General features: G+C 38.8%; 1 protein-coding gene across 1 annotated transcript in view; it reads left to right on the top strand.

Moving 5' to 3' along the window:
• The window catches only part of DGKQ (diacylglycerol kinase theta), a 91,991-nt gene that overhangs the window by 36,063 nt on the left and 32,428 nt on the right, over nucleotides 1–23,500 (top strand). The window contains exons 6-12 of the mRNA XM_063181386.1: nucleotides 4,594–4,679; nucleotides 5,399–5,524; nucleotides 6,985–7,138; nucleotides 11,631–11,699; nucleotides 19,193–19,293; nucleotides 20,767–20,990; nucleotides 21,818–21,908. Coding sequence (XP_063037456.1) covers nucleotides 4,594–4,679; nucleotides 5,399–5,524; nucleotides 6,985–7,138; nucleotides 11,631–11,699; nucleotides 19,193–19,293; nucleotides 20,767–20,990; nucleotides 21,818–21,908 — 851 coding nt within the window. The remainder of the gene's footprint in view (nucleotides 1–4,593; nucleotides 4,680–5,398; nucleotides 5,525–6,984; nucleotides 7,139–11,630; nucleotides 11,700–19,192; nucleotides 19,294–20,766; nucleotides 20,991–21,817; nucleotides 21,909–23,500) is intronic.

The following is a 23,500-nucleotide window of genomic DNA, read 5'->3' on the forward strand; positions in this document are numbered from 1 at the left end:
CAGCCATCTGTGTGCCACCCAGTAACCTGCAGTCTTCCTGCACTGCATACCGTGGGTGATTGAGCAATATTTGGTTTGTTTACTATCCATTCATTGGTTGTGGGAAGGTGTACTCCGCACTAAGGAATAATAAATCAACCACCTTCCATAAAATGCAAATTATGTCAAATCTGTACACTCTTTTCAGCTTTCTGCCAATTTACTTTGAGCGAGTCTGTGGTGGTGTGCAATGAATCCCTGCCTGAGATGGGCAAAGAATGAGGAGCTATTTTGCTGAAAGACTTGTCCTGTTGCAGTAATTTATTTCTGTTTCCAGTGGAAACTTTTGATACAGAGAATCATCAAGTAGTCGTATTTCTAGAAAATAATGTAGAATTTCCTGTGTTACTAGTCTCAGATATCTGTTACTTGTAATGAGGATGAGATACCTTCAATGGAAAGATATTTGAAAATATTATTTGTCAAAATAGTACTGCTCCAAATGTTCTGACATGTATTCTCTGAAAAAACAATAAAGAAACCACCCAAATATCGGATTTTTAATTTGAAATACATGTTGGCATGAGTACGTGACTGATTTTGATGTAGGACAGCACTCCAATTATCCATTGTCTTAAATGTCTATTAATTGTTCAGTTGAGTTGTGAGGTTAAATAGAATTTACTGTTTTATAGGAATATTACCTCTGAACCGTTTAAAAAAGTCTAATGAATGAAAAATCAATTCTTCAGGGAATTGAGTTGCTTCCAAAATCGCTGTTTTGCTAAAGATAATGCCTTATTAAATGTGGTTTGTGTATGCGTAAGAGAAGCAATCCTCTTTGATCACGGCATTTAGACTTGGAATGGCGCAGTATTTCTGTTTCTGCTTTTGTCTGTTGAGTTGCATAATGGAGCCAGACTGTTCTTGTGACTAGTGGGAATATGTCATTTAGCATAGTCCCCATGTGACCAGGACAGTTTGGTAGGATGTTCTGTGAGCTACAGATAGCACAGGGAATTTTCTAGTGATCTTAGTAAGACTCAGAACCTGTGTGCCGTTAGATAAACATAGAAATTTGAGAAGAAAGTAGTTTTCACTAGTTATACCCTCTTAACTATTACAAATAGCTCTAGTTTAGTGATCCAATTTAGTTAAAGCTTTCTAAAATTTGCTTTCATTTTCTTACTCTGTTAATTCTACTGCACTCTCATTATATCCATTTGTTGTGGTTTCCCCCAGACAGCTGCTAAGCACCACACGCACCACTCGCTGCCTGCCCCTCCAGTAGGATCAGGGAGACAATTGGAAGCCAGTATAATATGGAAAGTAAAACCCCCACACATACAAGCAGAGAAAAATGAAGAAGTCATTCCCAGCTTCCCATGGGTGGGCAGGTGTTTTGCATCTCAAGGACAGCAAGGCCCCCTCACACCTCACAGGGGCTTGGGAGGACAAATGCCATCACCCCAATATTCCCCGTTCCTCCTTCTTGTGCCCAGCTTTAAATACTGAGCAGGATGTCAGATGGTCTGGAATGTCCCTTTGCCCAGTCTGGGTCACCTGTCCTGGCTGTGTCTCCTCTCAGCCTTCCCTAACTTCCGCCCCAACGTTGCAGTACGGAAAGCAGGAAGGGCCTTGGCTCTGTGTAAGCCCTGCTCAAGAATAACTAAAACATCTCTATATTATGAACCCTGTGTGCAGCATGCAGCATAAACCCAAAACACAGCTCCATTCTAGCCACTGTGAAGAAAATTAACTCTACCCCAGCCAAACCCAGCCTACAAGTGCAAGGGAATATTGTTTCAGATGTTTCCATTTAAGTGTTTGTAAACATGAAGCACATGAAGCCACATGTTGTAGTTAGATATTACACATGCACAGAATTTTTTTAATGGTTCGTTTAAGGTTCTGAATTGTTTTCCTCACATGGATTTTACAGTTTTACTATTTTGTGTGGTGTGATTTGTTCAGTGCTCTTTTTCTGAATACCAGTAAGTGTACAATTTCTTTCTCTGGTAATTTTTTAAAATGTATCTTAAAAAGGGCAGCTGAAGTTTATCAAATGCACAAGATTCTTCCTTAATTCATCAAAAATGCTTGTGGTATTTGTTTTAGAAGTCTAATGTTTTAAGATAACGAACTTTTAAATTCAGATGGAGATATAGAACTTTCTTCCTTTTTTTTTTTTGTTTGTTTATCTCTAATGACTTAATACTGCAAATCTAGTCTTGTTTATGATGTTCATGTCTGATACTAAAATTAAGAACTTTTTCTGGACTCTTGACCATAATTAAGATAAAAACAAAGGCTAAGATGGAGTTACCTTCTCTAAACAAAGAATTGACATCGTTAAATGTACTTGTAAAATAATCACTTTTTTCAAGTCATTTTAGTCACTTGATTTGCACTGTTTATATATTAAAATTGAATAAACTTTCTTGAAAGGAAGTAAAAGGTTTCACCCACATAAATCTTGTGGGTGCCCAGTAGGGGACCTGTTCTCAGAAATGAGCATGCATGTTTATTAATGCATAATGAAATAAAAACATATGTATCATTGGTAAAAATGACAATAGATCGACTCCAAATTCTGGTGACAGTTACTGATTGCTTTGGATAGCTATTTTTGCTACCAGATTTCACTGGTGCCAGTTGAATCCGGTCTCATGATGTTGTTCCTTTATTTCCTGGAAGAAGGGATGGAAATTAAAAAATAGAAATTGGAGTAATCCAAACATTTTTTTTGTGCTGAATTCTTTAGTAAAATTCCTTAATAATCATTGGGCTGGATCAGCAGATTGACTGGAGAAGGATGCAGTTTACATTTTAAAGGCTCTTCTCTCCAGTTTATGTATCTGAAATTAATCAGGTTGGGTTTTTTTGGCAATCATAAAGTACTTTCAAAGCTAGCTTGAACAGAAGATTGTCATTCTGTTATGTGTTAAAGAATAATGCAGATTATGGAATGGCTGATAAAAATTAAATTTCTTCTTGTAGGAGCTCTAATTTAAACTTTACATTCAAAAACATCCTCCTTCCTACACTAGGATAGTCAGCTTAAGGGATTAACTCCCTAGGCCATTCCCACCATTTATGTGAACATATTTCTTACCAGTTTGGGGCTAGGGTTGGTGCTGGAAGCAGCAGATGTGAATTAAACTAAAGGTAAAACCCCTCTTTGTTCTTACAAAGTATAGCAAAGGGCAGTGCATGCCTGTATTGGCAGAATTAACAATAAAACCCCCAATGCTTTTGTAAATTCCTTGAAGCTGCAACATTGCCTATGAGCACTTTGAACATTAGCAAGAGTATGACTCCAAGCATCTAGTTTGCCTGGTTAGTTGAACTGGCAAAAATGGAAAATACTCCTGTTACATCTATGAACAGGGAGAAATGTGAGCGGAGGAGGGACTGTGCCACAGCTCAGAGAGAAATTCTTGAGTGCAGTGAAGAAAGACACTGAGCATGGGGAGCTTGTGTGTGTTTGTGGTTGACTTAGTCATGAGTCTGCTTTGGTGTGATGGGAGATTATGTCTTCTCTGGGGTTAGAAAACACAGTGTTAATTCTGCTCTGTAAGAGCCCAAAGAGCACAAATTGGGTATTATTTTCTAAATAATAGCATTGTTTTCAAGTAAATTAATAGCATTGTTTTCAAGACACTTTCAGATAATGTGCTAATATCTGCAGTTGCTACTTCCAATCTTCAGGTTACAGTTCTCATATTTTTGTGATATGCTTGGAGAAATAACTTGTTTGACTGGAACTGAAAGGTATTTGAAAAATTTGATGCTTGTCTCTTGCTTTCATTTACTTGATGAAAAGTGAGATGCCTTCCCTGAGTATTTACAAAGCAGCTACAGGAGGATCTTTTTATCCATCTCTGTCTCTGAGGCCCACAGAGAACCCTCCTAACTCTTGAAATGATGAAGCTAGGTATGGAGATCTATTAGTTATTGTTTTGGGAATTTTTTTTTGTAACTCATAACTTTGTAGCTTAACTGCAGATTCTTTTCTTTCACATCTGGTATTTCAAGTCAGCTTTTAAATAATGGAGGCATTTTAAAACCAAAACTTGCCTAAACATTTGCAGAGTTCACTCAAACTTCTTCCACCTACAAGTACGTACCATATTTTGGAAGGCAATGTTAACCTTACTTAGGAGGGTGCTCTGAAAAAATTATTTCTTTTTTTTGACAATGAAATAGTGATTTACCTTATATATGGTGATTGACTCATAGTAGCCTTCAGGCACAGGTATGTTGGAGTAGGCAGCAGTTCCTCTGGAACTGTGAGACAAAGCCAAGCGGCTGTACACATTCAATTTGCGGTAATTGGAGGAAATATGACAAGTGCTGCTTATGAGCAAAATTAGCTCAGCCTTTCCTTTATATTTGTTACATCTTTTTAACACAGAGGAAGTGGAGGAACACACAAAACAATGCTGGTGAACTTCTTTATTGTCTACCTTTGCTGAATGTAAAGAGCGTGAAGGAGAAAAAGTATGGTGTGAAAAGGGTAGTAGAGGAGTATGGAAGGGAGGACAGAAGGAGATGCAGAAAAACCTGAGCGTTTCCAGCCTAAAAAAGTTTTTTTTGTTTTTATGCTTTTAGTTTGTGAGCTGCATGTGCACACAGACTGTATCCTGTTTGCTTGCAGTGACTGCCGGCAGTGCCACCAGGATGGGCACCTGGACCATGTAAGTGCCGATGCCTCTGCAGGGGAAGGTGGTCGTGTGTTTTGTGGACTAGAGAAGGAGCAGTCTTGGTCTTTAGTCTCACATGCTGCCAGTTATCAAAGCACTTTAGTTGCTTATTGACAGGCAAAGGACCTGTGTGACTTCAGAATATACTTCAAAGAGTGAGGTGAACTTAAATGCTGATATATTCACAATGCTTTTGAACTCTTGCTGAAAAATCTGTGGGATGTGTACAACCTCCAAATTAAAAAAAAAAATCACATATCTTATATAAAAGTTTCTTTGCAAAAGCTGGTGTGGAACTCTTTTCTTTTTTTTCTGTATGTTTTTTCTGTATATTGGCTGCATTGCATCCCTGGCAAACTGTTCCTTATCCTCATGCTTCCTGCAGTCTGACTGAGGCACAACTGCCTATTTTCTTGTTTTCTCACAGCACAGTAGATACAGAATACTGACACTGTAGGATGTTTTTTTAAAAGATTTTTTTTGTGCACTGTGAAGGAAAAACACAGTGATAAATTTTTTGATACTTTGATGAAATTTCTTTTTTTAGTGAAATGTTATATTGGTAAAGATTCGTATTTATCTTGAGAAAAACTTAATGCCCTAGTATCTGTTGCTATTTCCTCAGAGCTATTTGAATTACTGATTTCAAAGTTTTATTGAAAATGAATGTATATCTGATTCATGTAAGGCTATGTTGTGATGTGTTCCCTCAGGATACTTACCACCACCACTGGAGGGAGGGAAACCTTTCTTCAAGTGCTCGTTGTGAATTTTGCAAAAAAACCTGTGGGTCTTCTGAGGTGCTCTCTGGCATGAGATGTGAATGGTGTGGCATCCTGGTATGTTGTGCTGCTGCATGTATTTGTGGTAACCACATATATATATATATATATGGGCATGTGCTTTTTTGAACACTTGATATAAATACAATTTATTTGCACACTGTATAAATATGTTTTTTATAAACTTTGTAAATACACGTAATCTATACAGTTATTTATTTGAATTTTTTTATGTGTTAGATGGGAAATCTGATTTTTTTAAATCCTCCTCATAGTATTCTAATTAACAACTCTCAAAGTCACAGTGAAGCTTTGTGTAAATCCAGTGGAATTCATCAGGGCCTAATCATTACAGATCTGTGGCTAGAAGCCTGCAGGCACTTTCTCTGTTAAATCAGAATTTATTTCAAATCATGAATTCTGCAAGGATAAAGACTTACCATTCTCATATGTTTGCTGTTATTTCAGCATAGAATAGGTCTTAGCCTGTGTGGTTGGGGTTTTTTTAAGCTGTCAGTACCAGTTTCTGTGTTTTGCCATTCACATGACACATCTTTATTTCCCGTGCAAGCTGATGGCACCCGTCAATAATAATTCTGGAAACCACAGCGTTTCACACACTGATAAACAGTGTGTAGTGCAGATAACAATTAGTCCATCCACTTAATGCCACCTCATTAAAATATGGTGGAAGTGAAAGTAGCAGTAGATGAGGTGGGAACTGAAAGTATGTGTAAGAAATCATTAATTTGCTACTTAAGGCTAGATGAGGTACTCCATGTAGTAATGATTTAAAATAAAACTCTAGAGGTTATTCAGTATTTCAGGTATGATTTCAATTATTTTGTTTTTTTTAATATTGTGGGGTTTGTATTTTAATCTGAGACATAATTTCTGAGGTGGGAGGGACTGTATTTGAGAACAGCCAAATACAGTTCTCAAATGTTCTACAGTTTCTCTAGGAAATGTAACATGCTGTGTGGCCATACATACAAAGGTATGTGTATTCAATAAAGGCAGAAGATATGCAACAGTGTAAAGGCAGAAATTATCCAGTCACCTTTTGGAATAAAACTGAAGACAGTCTAACCTCAGAGTCTGCAAGTGGGTACAGCTATATAAGAGGATACTGCTCTTTTCAAGATGCTCGATATAACCTGAGCACCTTTTCCATCTCCCTCAGTAAATATCCACATGGAGTGGTGTATCAGAGTTTGAGACCAAAACTTTAAAATTCTTCGTGTAGCTGTATAAAAACCTTTTGTTTTTAACAGAACAGGTTCATGATTCTTGAAAGTTTCTTGACATATTAAGACTCCCTATTACTGGTAACACAAAATCTAAATTAAACAAATAAAAATCTAGAGTGGCAGATGGGCCATTCATTTAATGAAGGTGATTTACAAAAGGTCTATATTATCCCTAACCTGAATTATACAATTTCAGTCATAGTTTGTTATGAATAAATTTACTTCCAGCGTGTATCACAAGTTCTTTACTAATGCTCTTGTTTATAGGCTCATGCTGCTTGCTGTGTAATTGTGCCACCAGAATGTACCTTTGGAAGATTAAGGAATATGATTCTTCCTCCAAGTTGTGTTCAGTTGTTTTCTCGCAACTTCAGCAAATTGCATTGTTTTCGGATATCAGAAAATTTGCAAACAGAATCAGGTAAAAATTTCAAAGTTGAATGCAACTAATTGATGAGTTTGTTTAACCTAGAGTCATCAGTCAATTAAATATATTATTTCTACTTTTTATTGTCTTTTGTGGCAATACAGTAACTTCTTGCTATTTCTGGGAGAGGTTAGAGATTTTTTTAATGGATGCTGTGCAAAATGCAGAAACTTCTGTTTACTGGTGCAGGGCAATTTGTGCACTATCCTTGAAACAAAGAAAGTGAAAACTTAGAATCAAAAAAATTGTGGTGTTAGTGTTATCATTGCTGAAAATACTTATTTCTTATATCATGTGTACAGATACTTTTATTTGTCTCTTGGATTAAGCATCTGTCCTTTTTAAGGTTTCTGTGCTGAAACAATACCATATGTCTAGGCAGGGTAATGTTCTGCTGCCATCTAGAGTGAATGTTTGTCTAACAGCTCTTTAGGAGCAAGAATTTTTTTTAAGCCTGAGGTACATGGAAGTATTTTTTCAGTTGTATTTTGATTATTACCTACCTGTAAAACCTTTGTTTTGGTGCTTGAATGGAATAGGAAAGGAAATAAAAGGTAGGCAAAACACAGCTCATCAAAGTCAGATATTTGCCACCGCTCTTTTTTCAACGTGTCGGATTGCTCTTGAGCCTAGTGCTGGTGGCTCAGGTGTGGTTTTGGTGGGGAGGGCTGATGAGGAGCAGTCCCTGTGCTGCAGAGGCCGCAGCAGAAGCGCTGCATCGCGTGAACCGCGTGACCCGAGCTCTGCGCGGCCCAGGCCGCTCCAGTGACCCGTCACAGGCAGACAGGAGCAGCTAGGCCGCTCTCGTGGATTGGGCTTTCTTCAGTGAGTGTTTTTTAATTTTTAATAAATTTGCTTGCTAGTGGTAAAAGATGTGGTATAGCACCCACTTGAAAATCACGGAGTTCCCAATGTTTCCAACATAAGAAGTAACCAAAACACAGTCTAGTCTAGATGAGCTTAATTGTGCTGCAGGATTCACTGTGAACTTTGATTCCGTTCCGTTGTTAGGTATTTCACAAGTGTCCCAAAGGTTTAAGGGATGATAAAGTTGATTATTATAACTAAGAAAAGTTAATCACAAACCTTTAAAATAGAATCTTCGGTTTGAGTTTTCTGATGATAAGTTTCTCTCTTCAGCAGTGGTGTGTTCTTTTAAGATGTCTGACTTTCACTTTTTTTTTTTATTTTTAAATCACGTCTTAATAAAATTGACCATGGAGCACCTTAAGTGAAAGAATCCAAGCTACACAATTTTAGCTACTCCTTCTAGTCTCTTCCTTCAATATTTTAAGAAATGGAAGAAAAGATTTTCTATTTCAGGACTATGCTACATGCTAAGAGTGTTGTTTCATATTACACATAGTAGAGGTTTTTTAAAGTAAGAATGCCATTTTTGCGTTGCTTTAATGAAAAAGTTTGTCTGATCCTTTGAATTGAGGGAATGCAGCCATTAGCTTGTGGTCAGAAGCAGATACATAGGGATGGAGGAATATTCACTAACTTAATTGGGACCATTTCCAGTGCTTTGTTGTGACATGAAGGGGGAAAAAATGAAATTGAATAAAACCCACCTTGTTTGGAAAGCCAGAATGCATTTTTATAGTCCTTAGCCTGTGTGTCACAGAGGTATGGGATAACAACACCTTGAAAAATCTCATTTCTAACACAGGCTCTCTTTCCTGTGGCCTATGAGAATTTCTGCCCCTTGGGCTTAGCTCCCCATCATGCAGTGGGCAGCAGCCTCTCAGGATGGAGGCTCCACCCAGGGGAGGAGAGCCCGAGCCATGGGGCCGCTCCCCTTTCCTCCTGCTGCTGGTCTGTTGCATACCTGTGACCTTGACAGCTGCCTCAGCAATTGACAACTTCCTTTCTTTCGTGGTCAGTGAGCCACAGCTGTGGCTTAGCACAAGGTGTGGTGAGTAATATCTGTGGTGCAGCACCTCCCTTGCACTCTGCTGTGCATAAAGTGTTTTGTTCTGGGTTTCCGTAGTTGATAGTGCTTTTTTGCATCTTGGTTTAGCACCTACATGCTGAATATGTCTGGTGTCTCCACGTGACTTCCTTTATACCATCCACATCCTGTTGAGGCTTGCTTCCAGACCTGTTGCTGGATGTTTGCCATTCTCAGTCATCTGCTGAAAATCAGGTGTCTGCAGGTCACCGCCAATAGCGCTGGATACTATTGCTATATTCTCTTTTTCTTTGCCCAAATTCTTCCTCAAAGGCTGAGCCAAGAATTGTCTTGAACTAGTTCTCACATCAACCTTGGTCAAGGAAGCTCAGTGCTCTAGCCTTTTAGTCCTTCTTGTTACCCGTGTTCACAGAACAGACCTTTGTCTTCTTGTGAAACCCCACTAGCTCCTGGTATGTGCTGAAAGTTACCAAGATGTGTCATGAATCCAGCAGCTCCCTGATACTCTCTTGGGATGTATTTGATGCTCTTCTGACAATGAAGCAACTCGGGACAGCTGCCCCAGGAGTTGCTGCTGCTTTTTCAGGAGAAAAGCATAGATTCTGGGTGGCAGATCTTGCTAAAGATTGTGTGCATGTTAAGGGTGTTTCAGGGAAGCAAGGAATTCCTTTGTCGAAAGATAATTAGCACTTCTGTGTGATGGCAGGCTCATTAAGAAATTCTCCTGACATGGCATGCGCAGAGGGTGCTCCTCAGTTGCCACAGCTGACAAAAGACATCGCTCATAAGATTGTGGACACCAGTCTGAGGTACAGAGAGTGTTGGCAGTGGCCTGGATGCGTTGCCTGCTGCAGGCATAGGCACAGCTCGTCCCAAGCTGGTGGTTGGCAAGTGCCAGATGATTTGTCCTGTGCAGTGAATGAGCGCAGCCATCATCGCTGACCTACTGGGGACCATTTGTCTGAAGCAGCTTTTGCCACAGCATAAATGCTAAGCTTCATCACCAGCATTCAGCAAACATCTCTGTGTTGGAAGAGACTTCTTTTGAACTCTTGAGCTACCAAGAGATGCAATGATAGAGCAGTGTGGAGCCTCTTCCTCCAAATGATTCCTATCATAACAAATTTCAAAGTCATTGAACTTCACTGGAATAGTTTCAAGATGCTGTTGGTGTAGATTTCCCTACTATTCAGACTGAAGAAGAAAGTGTAATAGAAGAAGTCAGCTTCTTCTCATCTAAACTGGGAAAGAAAAGGGTTGAGAGCCATCAGGAGCAGTAATTTCCTATTGTTATATTTACTCCTTCTTTTTAAAAAAAAAAAAAAACTTAATTATCTGGAATGAAATTCAAGAAGGTATTCAACTTTCTCTTATTTTGAGGTGTTTCAAGACCATACTGTCTAAATTTCTCTCCAGTTTGAAACTTGATCTGTTTCTCTCCAGTTTGAAACTTGGTCTGTCAGCTATAACAGGGAAAATATCTCAACACACTTTTTATATTTTAAAAGCCGCAACTCAAAAGCATTGTTGTTGGTCTTCTTGTAGACACTTGAAGCATTACCCAAATATTCAGTGAGTTACCTGGTGTCAAGTTTAAGACTGTTGCCTTGGACCTTCTTGACATGCTATGATTCTGCTTCTTGGAAGTTCTCCTGCTTTAGGATTTTGACTTCTGCAGTACCTCTTTTGCTCTGAAGATCTGCCTTTACTTCTTTTATTTTATAGTTTCTTTCTTGCTTTCTGCCTCAGCTGCAAGGCATAGTTTTTATAAAGGTGTTGCCTGGCTTATATCTTTTGGAAGTTTTGCCTGCATCCCAGTCAGGACTGACTGGGATTTTCAGTGGGTGTGAGTGTGAATACTGTTATTTGATGAGCACTTGCATTGCACTCCACTGCTACCCTCAGAAAAGGAAAATGGATCATGTTTGGATTTGCACTGGTCTTATATGGCCCTGAGTGTCAGGAATAAGAACACAGTGAGGATGTTCTGCACAGAAGCAAATGCAGAATGTTCATGGCATTTATTTCAATCTTTTTGGAATATCTTATGTATGGTTTTATTTTCTGACATGTTAGCTCCTAGCTTTAGTGAGAGTGATGACTCTACTGTCAAAGTCCTCTTCCAGAGAGCAGCAGTTTCTTTCTCTTTGGGTGTCAGTAACTTTGTTTTTCCGTTGTGGAAATTACTTCTATAACACCAGTATTTCTGACTGGAAGGCTGGATTGGTTTGGTAATTTAAAACTTAATGGAAACATCCATACTTTGGTGACAGTCAAACATCATGACTTCAGAAAAGAATGAATTGCAGTAGTTGCAATATTAAAACCAATACTATAAGGATCTCATGTGTGCCTTCACTGTAGCTACATGACAATGCAATTTTGTTTTTGTAATGCAGTTTTAATGCTATGAATTATTATCATAAAATAGGTAGAAAGAGAAAGTGCACTTTTCTGACTGGTTCTTTTTGTGTTAGCTTGTTTGATGGAAGCTGTTCTGAAATGGCCAACACCTTCTTCCTTGCATGCAAATCAACAAAAATCCATCCTTAAAATGTCTCTCTTTTACAGATGAAGATGATGATGTTGATGGGTCAACACAAGGATCAACAAAAGACATTCAAATTTCAACTGATTCAAGTAAGCAAAATTTTAGTAAGGGATGAATAGTGACCCATTTCTTTATTCATATAATCTTAACTTGTATTGCCTTATGACAAAAATATTAAATGGTTATTTTTCTAATGTTAGGTTTTAATTTCAGGTCCAAAGTTTTGGTCCAACATACTTATCCAGGGCCATACAAATGTGTCCTTGGTATTTCCATTGGTAGGTTGACATAAGTGGCAATCTGTTCATTACCTTGACAAAGAGATCATTTCTCTCTACTTGGTAATTGAAGAAAGAAAACATAGTATTAATAATTCATAGATAAACTACAAATTTGGAGGTCAGACAGCAATGTCTTTTCAGAGCCTTTTTCTTCTGTGTTCTGTGGATCCAAATGTTGCTGAGGACATCAGGTGAATTTTTTTGGCTTGGGCATGTTGCAATAAACAGGACTGACTGGCTGGTTTTTGTGCAGTTAAATTTTTAAGCATGTGGAGTTTTCTGGGTTGGTAACAACCAAGTTCTTGCTTTTTAGAAGATGAGATAAAACTGCAATTTAAGAGCTTCCCACCCCTATATCCATATTAGTAAGTAGAATAACGTGGTACATGCTACCTAATGGAACTGCGTGGATTGTTGTAAAAAAGGACATTTCAAATCAATAAACACTAATATTTTTTTTTAATCCTGAAGTTCTTGTTAAATTAAGAGGCTGATTGTGCAAGTGGTATTTGGAATTTTTAAAAATCAGCTCAATAAGTAATTGAATCAGTTATAGAAGAGATCTCAAGCATCCTCTTTTTTCACTTTCTTAGTTCCTGCGTGACTTTATGTTGTGATCCGTCGCCATACTTCCTTATTATAAGAAAATGCTCTAACTGCAGTTTGTCTAAACTACTTTGATTTTTCCAGTGTTTTAAGTGACTTAAGTGGTTGAATGTGAGGGCTTCTACATTTCAACAATTAAGCGTATTTCCCTTATGACTGTCAAAAAGAGCAAATTATGTATCCAGCTGGATTCATTGGAAGCATTAGTAGACACCAGTTCAGCTTTAGTTTAAGCCTTCCCAAAAGAAGAAAAAAGATATGAAAAATCAGGGCAGGATACAAACTTCAATACGTCAATTGTTCAGGCCGTCTCTGGACTGGAGAAAGCAGCAGTAGATGGAATATTTTCAATGGTCATGTAAAGTATCATTAGTTGTGTTTTAAAGAGAACAGTGTTATAAAATATTGCTTTTTGTTATGCATTTTCACAAAACTTTGGAGTGTAGAGTGCAGTAACTTCACTGTGATTTAGAAAGCTCAGCTAAAACCACACTCACAAAAAGAGTCAGAAATAGCATTTGCTGGTAAGACAGGACAGACTGTAGTGATGCAAACCAGGGCATGGCCATGCAGTACCAACCAGCAACTTCTTTAAATGTGACCAACTTCCTTTGTCTCCTTATCCTTCTATTTTCCCACACTACTTCTTCCCCAAATGGCTTTGATCTCTTGCTTTGATTCCTCTCCTCAAGTTCCCCTAACAAGCCTTGTACCATCCCAGAAATGTATCACATGTATCTCATATATCCTTGCAAGCTGAGTGACCTCCTTGCTCAGTGAGGTGTCCTACAGAGCTTCCCCTGTGGACTCCTCTGGTGTGTGCCACCCCCAGATGATGGGATTGATGGCCTCGGGTCAGCTCAGGACATGGCTTTTCTGGTAACCTACCTGGTAAAGTTACTGAGGGTCACCTGCCCGCTGTTGTGTTGTTGTGCCTCTCTGTCTGTGGGAAGTCATAAGCTGCTGAAGTTAACATGACAATGACACAGTTGTAGAGGGCTGTACCACTCACCGGTCTCGGGATAACACCCTTTGTACAACGTGGGTCAAGAAGGGGCTGCTCACTGCTTCTGTGTGTTGACTCACTACATCTGCCATGGCTTTGGGATATTGCCATGCTTTCCCTCAAGAGTGTCTGAACTCAATTACATTCCAGAATATTTAGCTTTTCTTAATTCCAGCTCTTTATGTTTTAGGGGTACGTATTTCTAAAAACAATGAAAACAAGTCAGAACAAATAGAATAATACTGATGTGGAAAGACACACTTTTTCCACAGGAGAGAAGCCAGCAGAAAAGGATACCAAGTCTGTAGTTTAGTATTGTAAGAAGATTTGAATTAGTAGTCTACATTCATTTTTGTTACTTTGCTATTGTAATGGACTGGTTGAGTGAAATATAAAGGTAGAAGATCTAAGTCTTAATATTGGTGGTTTAAATGTGTTAAATCAACCACTATATTTAGCCTACCAAGATACTGAAACCAAAAGCATAAAATTAACATAAAAACAATCACACAGTTTCTGAGTTGATAGATTTAACAGACACACAAGCGGGTTTGGCAGAGGACTCTCTCTGCCCTGTGGGAGTCTCTCAGCACTCACTGGCTGCAAGTGAACTGTCTGACTCAGCATGCATCCCTCTTCTGCAGGACAAAATTCAGCCATCAGTGAAAACCCATTCTGGAGGAGGTGTTAGAGGAACCTCTCTACCAGAGAAATGGAAGGTGCAGTGCTGTCAGCAAACAGATGTTTCATAGCATGTCCTTCCACAGCCTCTGTTTTGCCTTGCTCAGGTTACTGTTCGTCTGCTGAGTAAGAAATGAAGTGGTTTTGTGTTAGATAGACCCACGTTGTTGGCTTAGAGTTTGCTTATGTGTTGTCCCAAACCAGCTGACGGTGCAGAGGAGATCTCCACTGTAATTCTGCAAGCAGGAACAAACTGTTTTCCAGAAGCAGCAAGGACAGCATGTGGGGAGGGATTTTTCCCCTAAAGATATTTAAGAAAACTTTGCGCTTTCATAAAAAGGGACACTGTGTTCTTCTGTAACTGCTTGCAGATAACTAAACATGTGACGTGTTCCTCAGCAGATGCTTGGAAAGGCTCTAAAAACTAAGGGAAGAAGAATGAAGAGGTGGCTAGGACAGAATGGGAGGACAGGTGTTAACACAGATTTGTGCTTCAAAGTTGTCTTGAAGCTAGGGGAGTTTCAGTTGCTCAAGAAAACAAGTTCAGAGAAGGCACAGACCTGCAAATGGCTCTCTTGGAAGAGGAAGAGCTAGGGAAAGAAGGAAGGAAAGAAAAGGAAGGGTGGGAGGAAGGAATCTGGGATTCTGAAAGGCTCTCTTCAAGGACAGTAAAAGAAAAAATACATAATTCTTACATACATAAATGCCATTATGTAGGGTTATGAATCCTAATACTGAGATAAACCAAACTTGGATAGTCCCCACTCTATGAAGTGGAAGAGCATAAAGCATGTTAATAACACAGGTGGTTTCAGAAAGAGTGGTTCTTGGTAAGCTACGTTGCTAGAATTTGGTCTTTTAAGAGTAATTTTCACAAATACACTCAGTATAGGCCTTAAGCTTTCTTAAGTGACAAAGTAATTCAGGACTGCATAATTTTCCTGTCTGTCACAAGCCACACATAAGTCTTTTCAGAAGCAAGTCTGTGGGGATTTGGAAGTCAAAGGAACACGAACTTTGGATTTATCCAATGCTGTTTTATCCTTTTCCCAGGAAAACTTGGTATCTTAGCCTCTGAAATCAAGTTCCACACTTTGGTAAATTATATCTGGAGCTAACTTTTTGTAGTTACTTTCCCCTTGGAAAGGCTAAGCGTTAATAACAGGTTATTTTCAGCTCAGGATCCCATGGTAATAAAAAAAAGATGTGTTTTTCAGGAGAAAGTCCTGATACTTTGTACTCTGATCCAGCAGGAAAAGATAATAGACATTTAGCAATGAGGTGCCGGTACTACAAAACAGGCAGTAACTCCTTTAAGTACCACAATTTGATAAGTGCATCTGTTTCATATTAGCAAGGTGTTTTTTATGTATATATATTTTATATATATATATATATATATATATATATATATATATATGTACTAAGCAGACTTCACTTTGGTAGCTGGATCATTTTCTATTATTTAAAAATTGGAACAGGTGGACGGAAGAGCTTTACCTAATTTCAGAAGTGGTTGTAGTTGAGCTTCTTGCCAAGGCTAGTTACACAAATCAGACTGGCATAAAACACCCCTTAATTTACATGTGTTGGTTGTGCTCTTGACTCAATGGAGAAATGTATTTCTGGATGACTAATTGCAGTATGTAGCTGTTTTTTCTTCTGTTAATGTGCTTCCAGAAGCTCATGGGCAAGCAAACCATTTTTCGTTGGGTTGCAGTAGAAGTGTCCCCTGTGAGGAGGACAGTGACAAAATTAAATGTGATTTTTCAGTGATGAAGCTGAGGAGGTTTTTTGTGTGATGGATACCAGATTAGCAGCATTATGCTTATTTATCTAAGAAATAGGCTTAGAGCTTAGAACATTACTACTGGTCCGTAGATCTAAACTTATTCTTGTAAACCAGTTTATTTTGAGAGTCAATCCAACCGTTGTTTGACTGTTTTTAAGACATGGAGAGCTCATAAAATATTCTCCATTTACAATTGCTAGGGATTCTCTCAGGCCAACTAGTATCTCACAAGAGCAGACAACAAAGGCACAGCAAATGAAAATAAGTACTAGAACTTGGATGAATGTTTTTATTCTCAGATGGTTGTCTACTTTCTGGATTGCTAGAAAAAACAGCAGAGATTTTGATAGTGTTAGGAAAGCTCATACTCAGAATATCAACTGTGCTGTCAGAAACCTGTGTTCACTTGTTTTCTCAAGTTGTGTTAGCTCTAAAGAAGGTCACCCAGGACACAGTGTGTCTTCTGGTTAACATTTGTCTATGCTGTAGTTACCATGGAGATCGCTCTGACAGAAATCTGTGTCTAAAGAATTCCACTCATTCTGGCATAGATCCAGCAGAATTTAAAGGAGTAGGTCACTTCCTAATGTGTGTTATGGCCTCAATGCAATGGTTGTTGGGTTTCAAGGGTACTTCTGAAGTAAGAGTTGATGATATTTATATCTTCCTTATATTGTGGCTAAAAAGAAATTGCCAACAGATACAACCACTATGATAATTGGAAAACTGAAAATCCACAGTGATACTACTTTTCATATCAACAAAAAGAATTGAAGAGTCACAATGTATCATACCAGGTTGGGTGTTGCTCTGAGCAACCTGATCTACTGAAACATGTCCCTGTCAGGATTCTTGTACTCCATGATCCTTGAAGGCCACTTACAACCTGAACTATTTTATAATTCTGTGATTTTATTTATTCCATTTCTATTTTTTCTTTGTACATTATCTGTTATACAGGCTTCTCTCCAAAGAGGGACAGTGTGGCTGAGGTTGGAGGCGGTATGGAGGTTATCTAAGACAGCCTCCTGCTCAAGCAGGGTCACTCAGAGCAGCTGGTCGCATTCACAAAGGTTTTGAATATCATAATAGAATCTTGGAATGGTTTGAGTTAAAAGGGACCTCAGGGATCATCTGGCCTCAATCCCCCTGACATGGGTAGGGACGCCTGCCACTAGACCTGTCAACATAGCCAATTTTGTCCCAGGAGAGACTAGGATGACTTGGCAGTAGGATGGGAGGCTGTACTGGGGACTGTGCAGTGAGGTTTTCGTGCTATGTAATGAGAACATTCTTGCACACACATTCTGCCACCTCCAGTGGAACTGATGATGAAGAAATATTCTTAAGAAGTGGACAAGTCTACACTGAAAAAGAAGTCCAAGCATAGCTGTCATATTTCAGAATAAGGAGAAATAAAGATCATAAGAATTAAGGTATCATGATTTTTTTTGAGGAGTAGACTCTCATTTTTAGAAGACTGCTTTCACAGATAAGTGATAATCCTTTAGTTAATCCTTTAGATAATCCTTTAGTTCTGTGGTGTCTGCTTTTGATTGAAGTTTGAGAGCATACACTGAAGCAGAAGTAGGTGGATTAGTTTCAGGTGGTTCAAGAAAGCTAGCACTGAAGTGTCCTTGCTAAGTAGTTACACACTGCAGCCTTTCCTCATAATCTGCCACTACAGCATTGAGATATCCAGTGGTGCACATTTCTGCCTGGATTCTTGCTTGCATTTTAATCAGTCATCAGTTAGAGGTGGTTTGGTGGTTTTCTTCCTCCAGTTTCAGTTCTCCTTTTTAATCCTTCTATGGTAAATAGCAATTGTCTAGTGTGCTTCATTGAACCTAAAAGCCAATATTATTTGAGAGCAAAAGGCTCTTTGTATTTTATTCAGTACTACAAAGTGCTTCCAAGCTGTAAGGGAAGCGTGGAAGTAGGCTCCAGTATGTAACGCATCTCCTTCACAATGTGCATTAACAGGCTGCATGATTAACCAGTTGTGTGAGCATTACAGCTGGTATATGTGGCTTTCACCTAATACTTCTAACACTCCAAGGATTGCAAGTGATAGCTTCTGGTGTCTGTACTACTTGATGATGAATGCAGGTGTACAGATTTATTGTGAGATCAGACTGTAGCACTGTGCTGTACAATGGGTGACTTCTGTTAATCACTCAGTCCAATAATGCAATGAAAAGGGCATATTCTGTCAGTGATAAATAGTTATGTCTGCTGTAAAGCATCAGCTCTGGGGAGTACCTGCAAGAACCTGCAAAAGTCAGCAGCTCATCAGGGTTTTCATAAAGATGTGATAAGGAGAGGACACAAGGTCTGTCTCAATGGGATCTCCTTTTTTGTTTGGATTGATTAACTTGGTTTCCTTTCCAGAGGCAGTAAGGAGACATTTAATGCACTGGTAATATTAACTTGTTCCTAAAACCTCTCAAAACCTGCCTGTTCTATGAGAATATTGTTGCACTTTGCTATTACTCTTAAAAACGTTGCTTAAGAGAGAGACTTTGTCATACAGCAGGCTGTACCTGCGTCATAACCCATCTTTGTGAAAGGTGAACCTGAAATCCTTCACTCTTCACCCTTTCACAGATGTTTGTGCAACAATCTGTGCTCAACAGTTTGAGCATGAATTTCATGAGGCTTTAGTGAAGTGAGCATGACTTAATAAGGCTTTAGTGAAACACAGCAAAACGCTGAAGGTCTTCATTTGCTGTACCTTCTTTCTTCTTTTCTGTTGTCCCTGTATTTTTCCTCCCATTGCCTGTACACTTAACCAGCTATTTTAAGGACTTTCCTTGGAAGCACTTGCTCACTTGGCACTGCTCTAGTAGGTGTTCTGAAGGCAGTGGCATTTTGTCTTGGTCTTCAAGTTGTTCAACTTGTCAATAATAAATGTATTCTTGAATGCTGAGGATGAAGAAGTGATAACATACACAGTCTGGTTGTAACAGTTATATCAAAAGCCAGGATAAAGTTCTGATTACTCATCCCTCTTTCCTCTCTGAATGTTCCCTTGTTTTAAATGAACCGTAACAAAACAAAATTTAAAATATTCAGCCTCAAAGCTTGTCCTGTGACAAAGAATGTTCCCACGAAGAAGCATTTCAGTGGGTTAAAAGCACGGGGGGTTTTTTTGTTTTTTTTTTTTTTTTTTTTATTCAAGGTGTGTGTTAATGAAATATGATTGTTTTCATTCAGGTAAACAAACACTAAAGATATTTGATGGGAATGATGCAGTGAAACGCAACCAATTTCGACTAATTTCAGTTCCAAGGATTGCAAAAAATGAAGAAGTTGTGGTAAGATACCCAGCGAGGGTCAGTTTTCCAGTATGATACATGTAATTTCATATTACAGTAGTAAAAAGCTAAGTTTTAGAAATGTAACTGAACAATAACAACAAAAATCTGTGAATGGGCTACAACACTGCAACGTAATTTGACTTCTTCAGGTAGTGCTCCTATTTTAGAGCATCTGAGGAAACGGTGGCTTACAAATCTGTAGCACAATGGCAACCACAGTATCACATGTTAAACAGTCATTCTGCTTCCTGGTGTTAGTCTGAAGCCTGATTTTACTGATACAAGCAATACAGGATAACCAGCTCTTTAGATCTTGCTCCTTTTCTGTAGTAGAGGTTTGGTATTTATCCTGGACAGTCACCAATATTGCACTTGAGTTAATCAGCTTTGAACACTAAAGCTTATTATAGTTATTTCCATCCCTTGGTTGTGAAAATAATCAATTATTGATCACATACTGGCCCCTCTCGAACTTTTCCAGTGTTCCATCTGGGATGGAAAAATTACTTTGTACTAAATCAAGTGTGCTGTACTGATCTTTATTTACTGGGCTAGGCAGAGACCCCATGCTGTGAGAGAAAAATCCCAGAGGGGGAACAGGGTGGTTCACAATAAAATTGTGCATGGTGAGGTCTCAGAGTCGTACAGACTTGGCAAAGAAGTCTGAAGAACGGACTACATCAGAATTTTGACAATATAAAGCTCTAAAGATAGTTAGGATTTTTTTATCTTGATACTTTGCTCAAAATCAACTGGAGTTTTGCAAAAGGTTTGTAGTGTTCTGCATGTCAAAGATCTTTAAGAAAAAACTATGTACAGGAGTGAAAGCACTTTTATTTAGGAATGCTACTTGCCTTTCAAGCACATTTTACCAGGCTGGCACTTTTAATACCAGAGAAGAAGAATACAAGTTCTTACAAGTGAGCTGTATTTACTGCAGCATCTGTGCTAGCAGAGGTGCTGCAGGCATGGGCCCATTGTAGGTGTAAAATTTCTGTGTGCATCTTGCAAAGACAGCCCTTCCCTTGCCTCTTCACAGGTGTATGGGTTGTGGCTGAGACGCTCACTAATTTTTGGCATCCCTTAGTGCAAGAAGACTGAATAGGCAAAGTTGTGTTCAGTCAAGTGTAATTTATCATTTTCCTTGTGGACTAAATTTTACATGCATGAATGTAGATTTATTTGACCTGGATTTTTACATTTGGTCTTAAAATGACTATTACTTGCCAAAAATGATTGTGTTCAAATACATGGATATCTCAAGCTTTCTTTTTTCATGTTAACTGAAATTTGTTTTCAAAACTTCACTCTTGTTTTGATTTTTTTGCCATTGCCATGTATACACTCCTCTGAGGTTAGAACATGCATTCAATTTTCATTTCATAAATCGGGTATTTATAATATCTATGGCTGTATAGGTATTAATGGTGTCTTTTCAAGTAAATGTTAATTTATCTTGTTGTGTTTTAGGAGGCTGCTTTGAGGGCGTACTACATAAATGATGACCAGCAGGAGTATGAGCTTCAGACCTTTACACAGCAGGTGCTGCTCTCTGATGATGTTATCAACAGAAATGATGCTGCAGAGGACAGCAACTTGGGCTCAGTATTCCGAGAATCTGTTCCTGAAGCCTGGATCATCAGAGCCAAACCAAAGGATGAAGAAGTGATCAGAATTTACCCTGCCTGGCTAAAGTGAGTATTTTCCTTCTTGATCACAAGGTTATTGTGCTTGACTACGTTTGTCCTGTGTAGTCTAACCCTCTTGGCTGTAATTATTGAAGCTGCCGAACAGAGAGTGCAGTTTCTTTCTCTATTTCAGGATTCTTGTGTTCATTTTTCTGAATGGGTAGTGTGCATAACATTCATTTCCATGGTTGGAAGCCCTTGGGTTTCTTTACATGTGTGGAACATACAGTGGAACTTGTGCAGTTCTCTTATTATGTGTTTGGTTAGAAAGATGCAACTTTACATTTACTACATCTGCAAACAAATGATAACATACACATCACTTGAAAAATTAGTGGATTTTTTTGAAGAAATGTGATGTAGGAAGAACTACAGTGCAACTTCCCATGTGAGATGAGGAAGAAGAAAATTATATTAAAAAAAAAACAATCAAAAAAACCCAACAGCTATACGATTTACCACTGAGACAGTATGAACTTTAAGCATGTTTAGTAGTGGAAATAAAATGGTCTGGACCTGCTAATTTCTGAAGACTTGGGGAATAAAATTTAACCATGTGTTTATTTTGCTGTTGTAACTGCATTGACAAGTTTTATTAAAAACTGGCAGCTTATCTTTGTGATTAGGGAGAAGCTAATCTTTAGTGCTACAATTGTAATTAGCTGGTCCTTGAGATGAAAGTGTTTTCTTGTCTGTGGCGCTGATACCACATCTGCCATGAGTCTCAGTGAACAACTTTATTCAACTAATGCAAATATGTTTGAGAAAAAGCTACACTTAGTTTAAAAAGGTACACATGGGATAGATCCTAAAATAAGTATTTTTCTCCTTAGGGTGGGAATGGCATATGTTTCTCTACGAGTAAATAAGGATAGCACTGTGCAGTCTGTGATCAAAGAAGTGCTCCCATTACTTGGAAGGCAGGTAAGTGAAAGATCTTAATCACATCCATATACCACCTGAGTGATCCTGAAAGTATGTATTTTTCTTTTCAGAAAAATTACAGCCCCTTAATTTGCAGTTATTACAAATGTTTTTAGCGTTTGGTAGATGATCTTTTTTGACCGATATGCTACTAAAAGCTTAACACAATCTTCAGGGTAGGTAGGCACTGCTGACTCATATTAAACTTGCCACTGACCCAATCTCTGAGGTCTTATTCCACAGGGCTGCTCTGCAGCTCTCGTCCCCCAGTTTGTATTTTTAACCAGGATTACCCCGTCCCAGCTTGAGAATCTGGCAGTAGCTCTTGCTAAAAATTTCATATGGTTGGTGATTGCCCAGTTCTCTGGCGCATCCACATCTCCCCATAAGGGTCCCCTACCTTTGAGGGTGTCCACAGTTCCTTCTAGCTTAGTATCTTCACGAAACTCACAATGCATTTGATTTCTTCATCCAGACAATTTATAAAAACATTAAAGAGCACTGCAGAAATTTTCTTCCTAATGTGGCAAGCAGCATCTCTGTAGCCCCCAAGGGATGCAAGGAAGGACTCAAGGTTGAAATGGCACCCACGTTCTTTACTGTCTGGATTGCTTCCCACATCACTGGAAAATTCTAGATACATCTTGTAATCTTGTAGATGCTTTCCTTGAAAGATAATCTCTTTTCAATCTGCCTGTACTTAGGGTTGGTGCCAAAACTGCATGACTTTCAGGAAACATGTTAGTAGACTTTGCTAGCATGCCAAGCCATTGGCAGGCCCAACCTCCCCAGTGTGGAGACACAAATGCATGCACATTTTAGTCAGCACCTGGGGCTTGTGAGCACACCAGCAGATCAGCACAGTTCCACTGCTCCAGGGCACAGCACAGTCACAGAGAGTGACTGCTGCCCTTTGTGGTTATTCACAGGGCACATAAGAACATGCTTGTGACTAGCTCTCTGCAGTTAGTGATGATCATACATCTGTCTGGGTGTATCTAGTTGTGTAAAGCATGCAGCTTGTTTTGGCTGCAGGATACTTCCAGGATTTGTTGTCAGTCCATTTCCTCAAGTGCTCTGGACCTTTTAACAAAATAGGAGCAACCATGTCCAAAGTTTTGCCTCATCTGAAAAAAAGCAGCTGTCAAACAGTATAGTTGGAAATTCCATTAGGGAAAAATCTTCACACCTGTGTATTGGGCAGCTAGATATATGCTGTAAGAGACTTAATTCTTTGGCTCAATTGAAATATCTCCAGTAGTGATAATTTTTAAATGCTCTACGTGTTTCTCTGTATAAACATGCACATACAGGAAATCTCTTTTTAATATCCAGAATTTGCTTGTGCTCTAAGTTGCTTTTCTCAAATATCAGGCAAAGCACATGTAGGGAGTTCAGGCTTTTAACAGCCGCACCTTGCACTATGTGTCATGTTAATTCATGACACATAGAGCAAGATCATTTGTCTCTTGAGTCTCAAGGCCAAAATTTGAAACCCTTCCTCTGAATGTCCTTCAGTCCTGAATGTTGTATGTTCACAGGGTTTCAGTTATTGTTGTAAATGGGAAAGCTCTTGGCTGTGCCAGCTCTTC

The sequence above is a fragment of the Melospiza melodia genome, chromosome Z, assembly GCF_035770615.1.
Source record: "Melospiza melodia melodia isolate bMelMel2 chromosome Z, bMelMel2.pri, whole genome shotgun sequence".
In the NCBI taxonomy this organism is placed as follows: Eukaryota; Metazoa; Chordata; class Aves; order Passeriformes; family Passerellidae; genus Melospiza; species Melospiza melodia.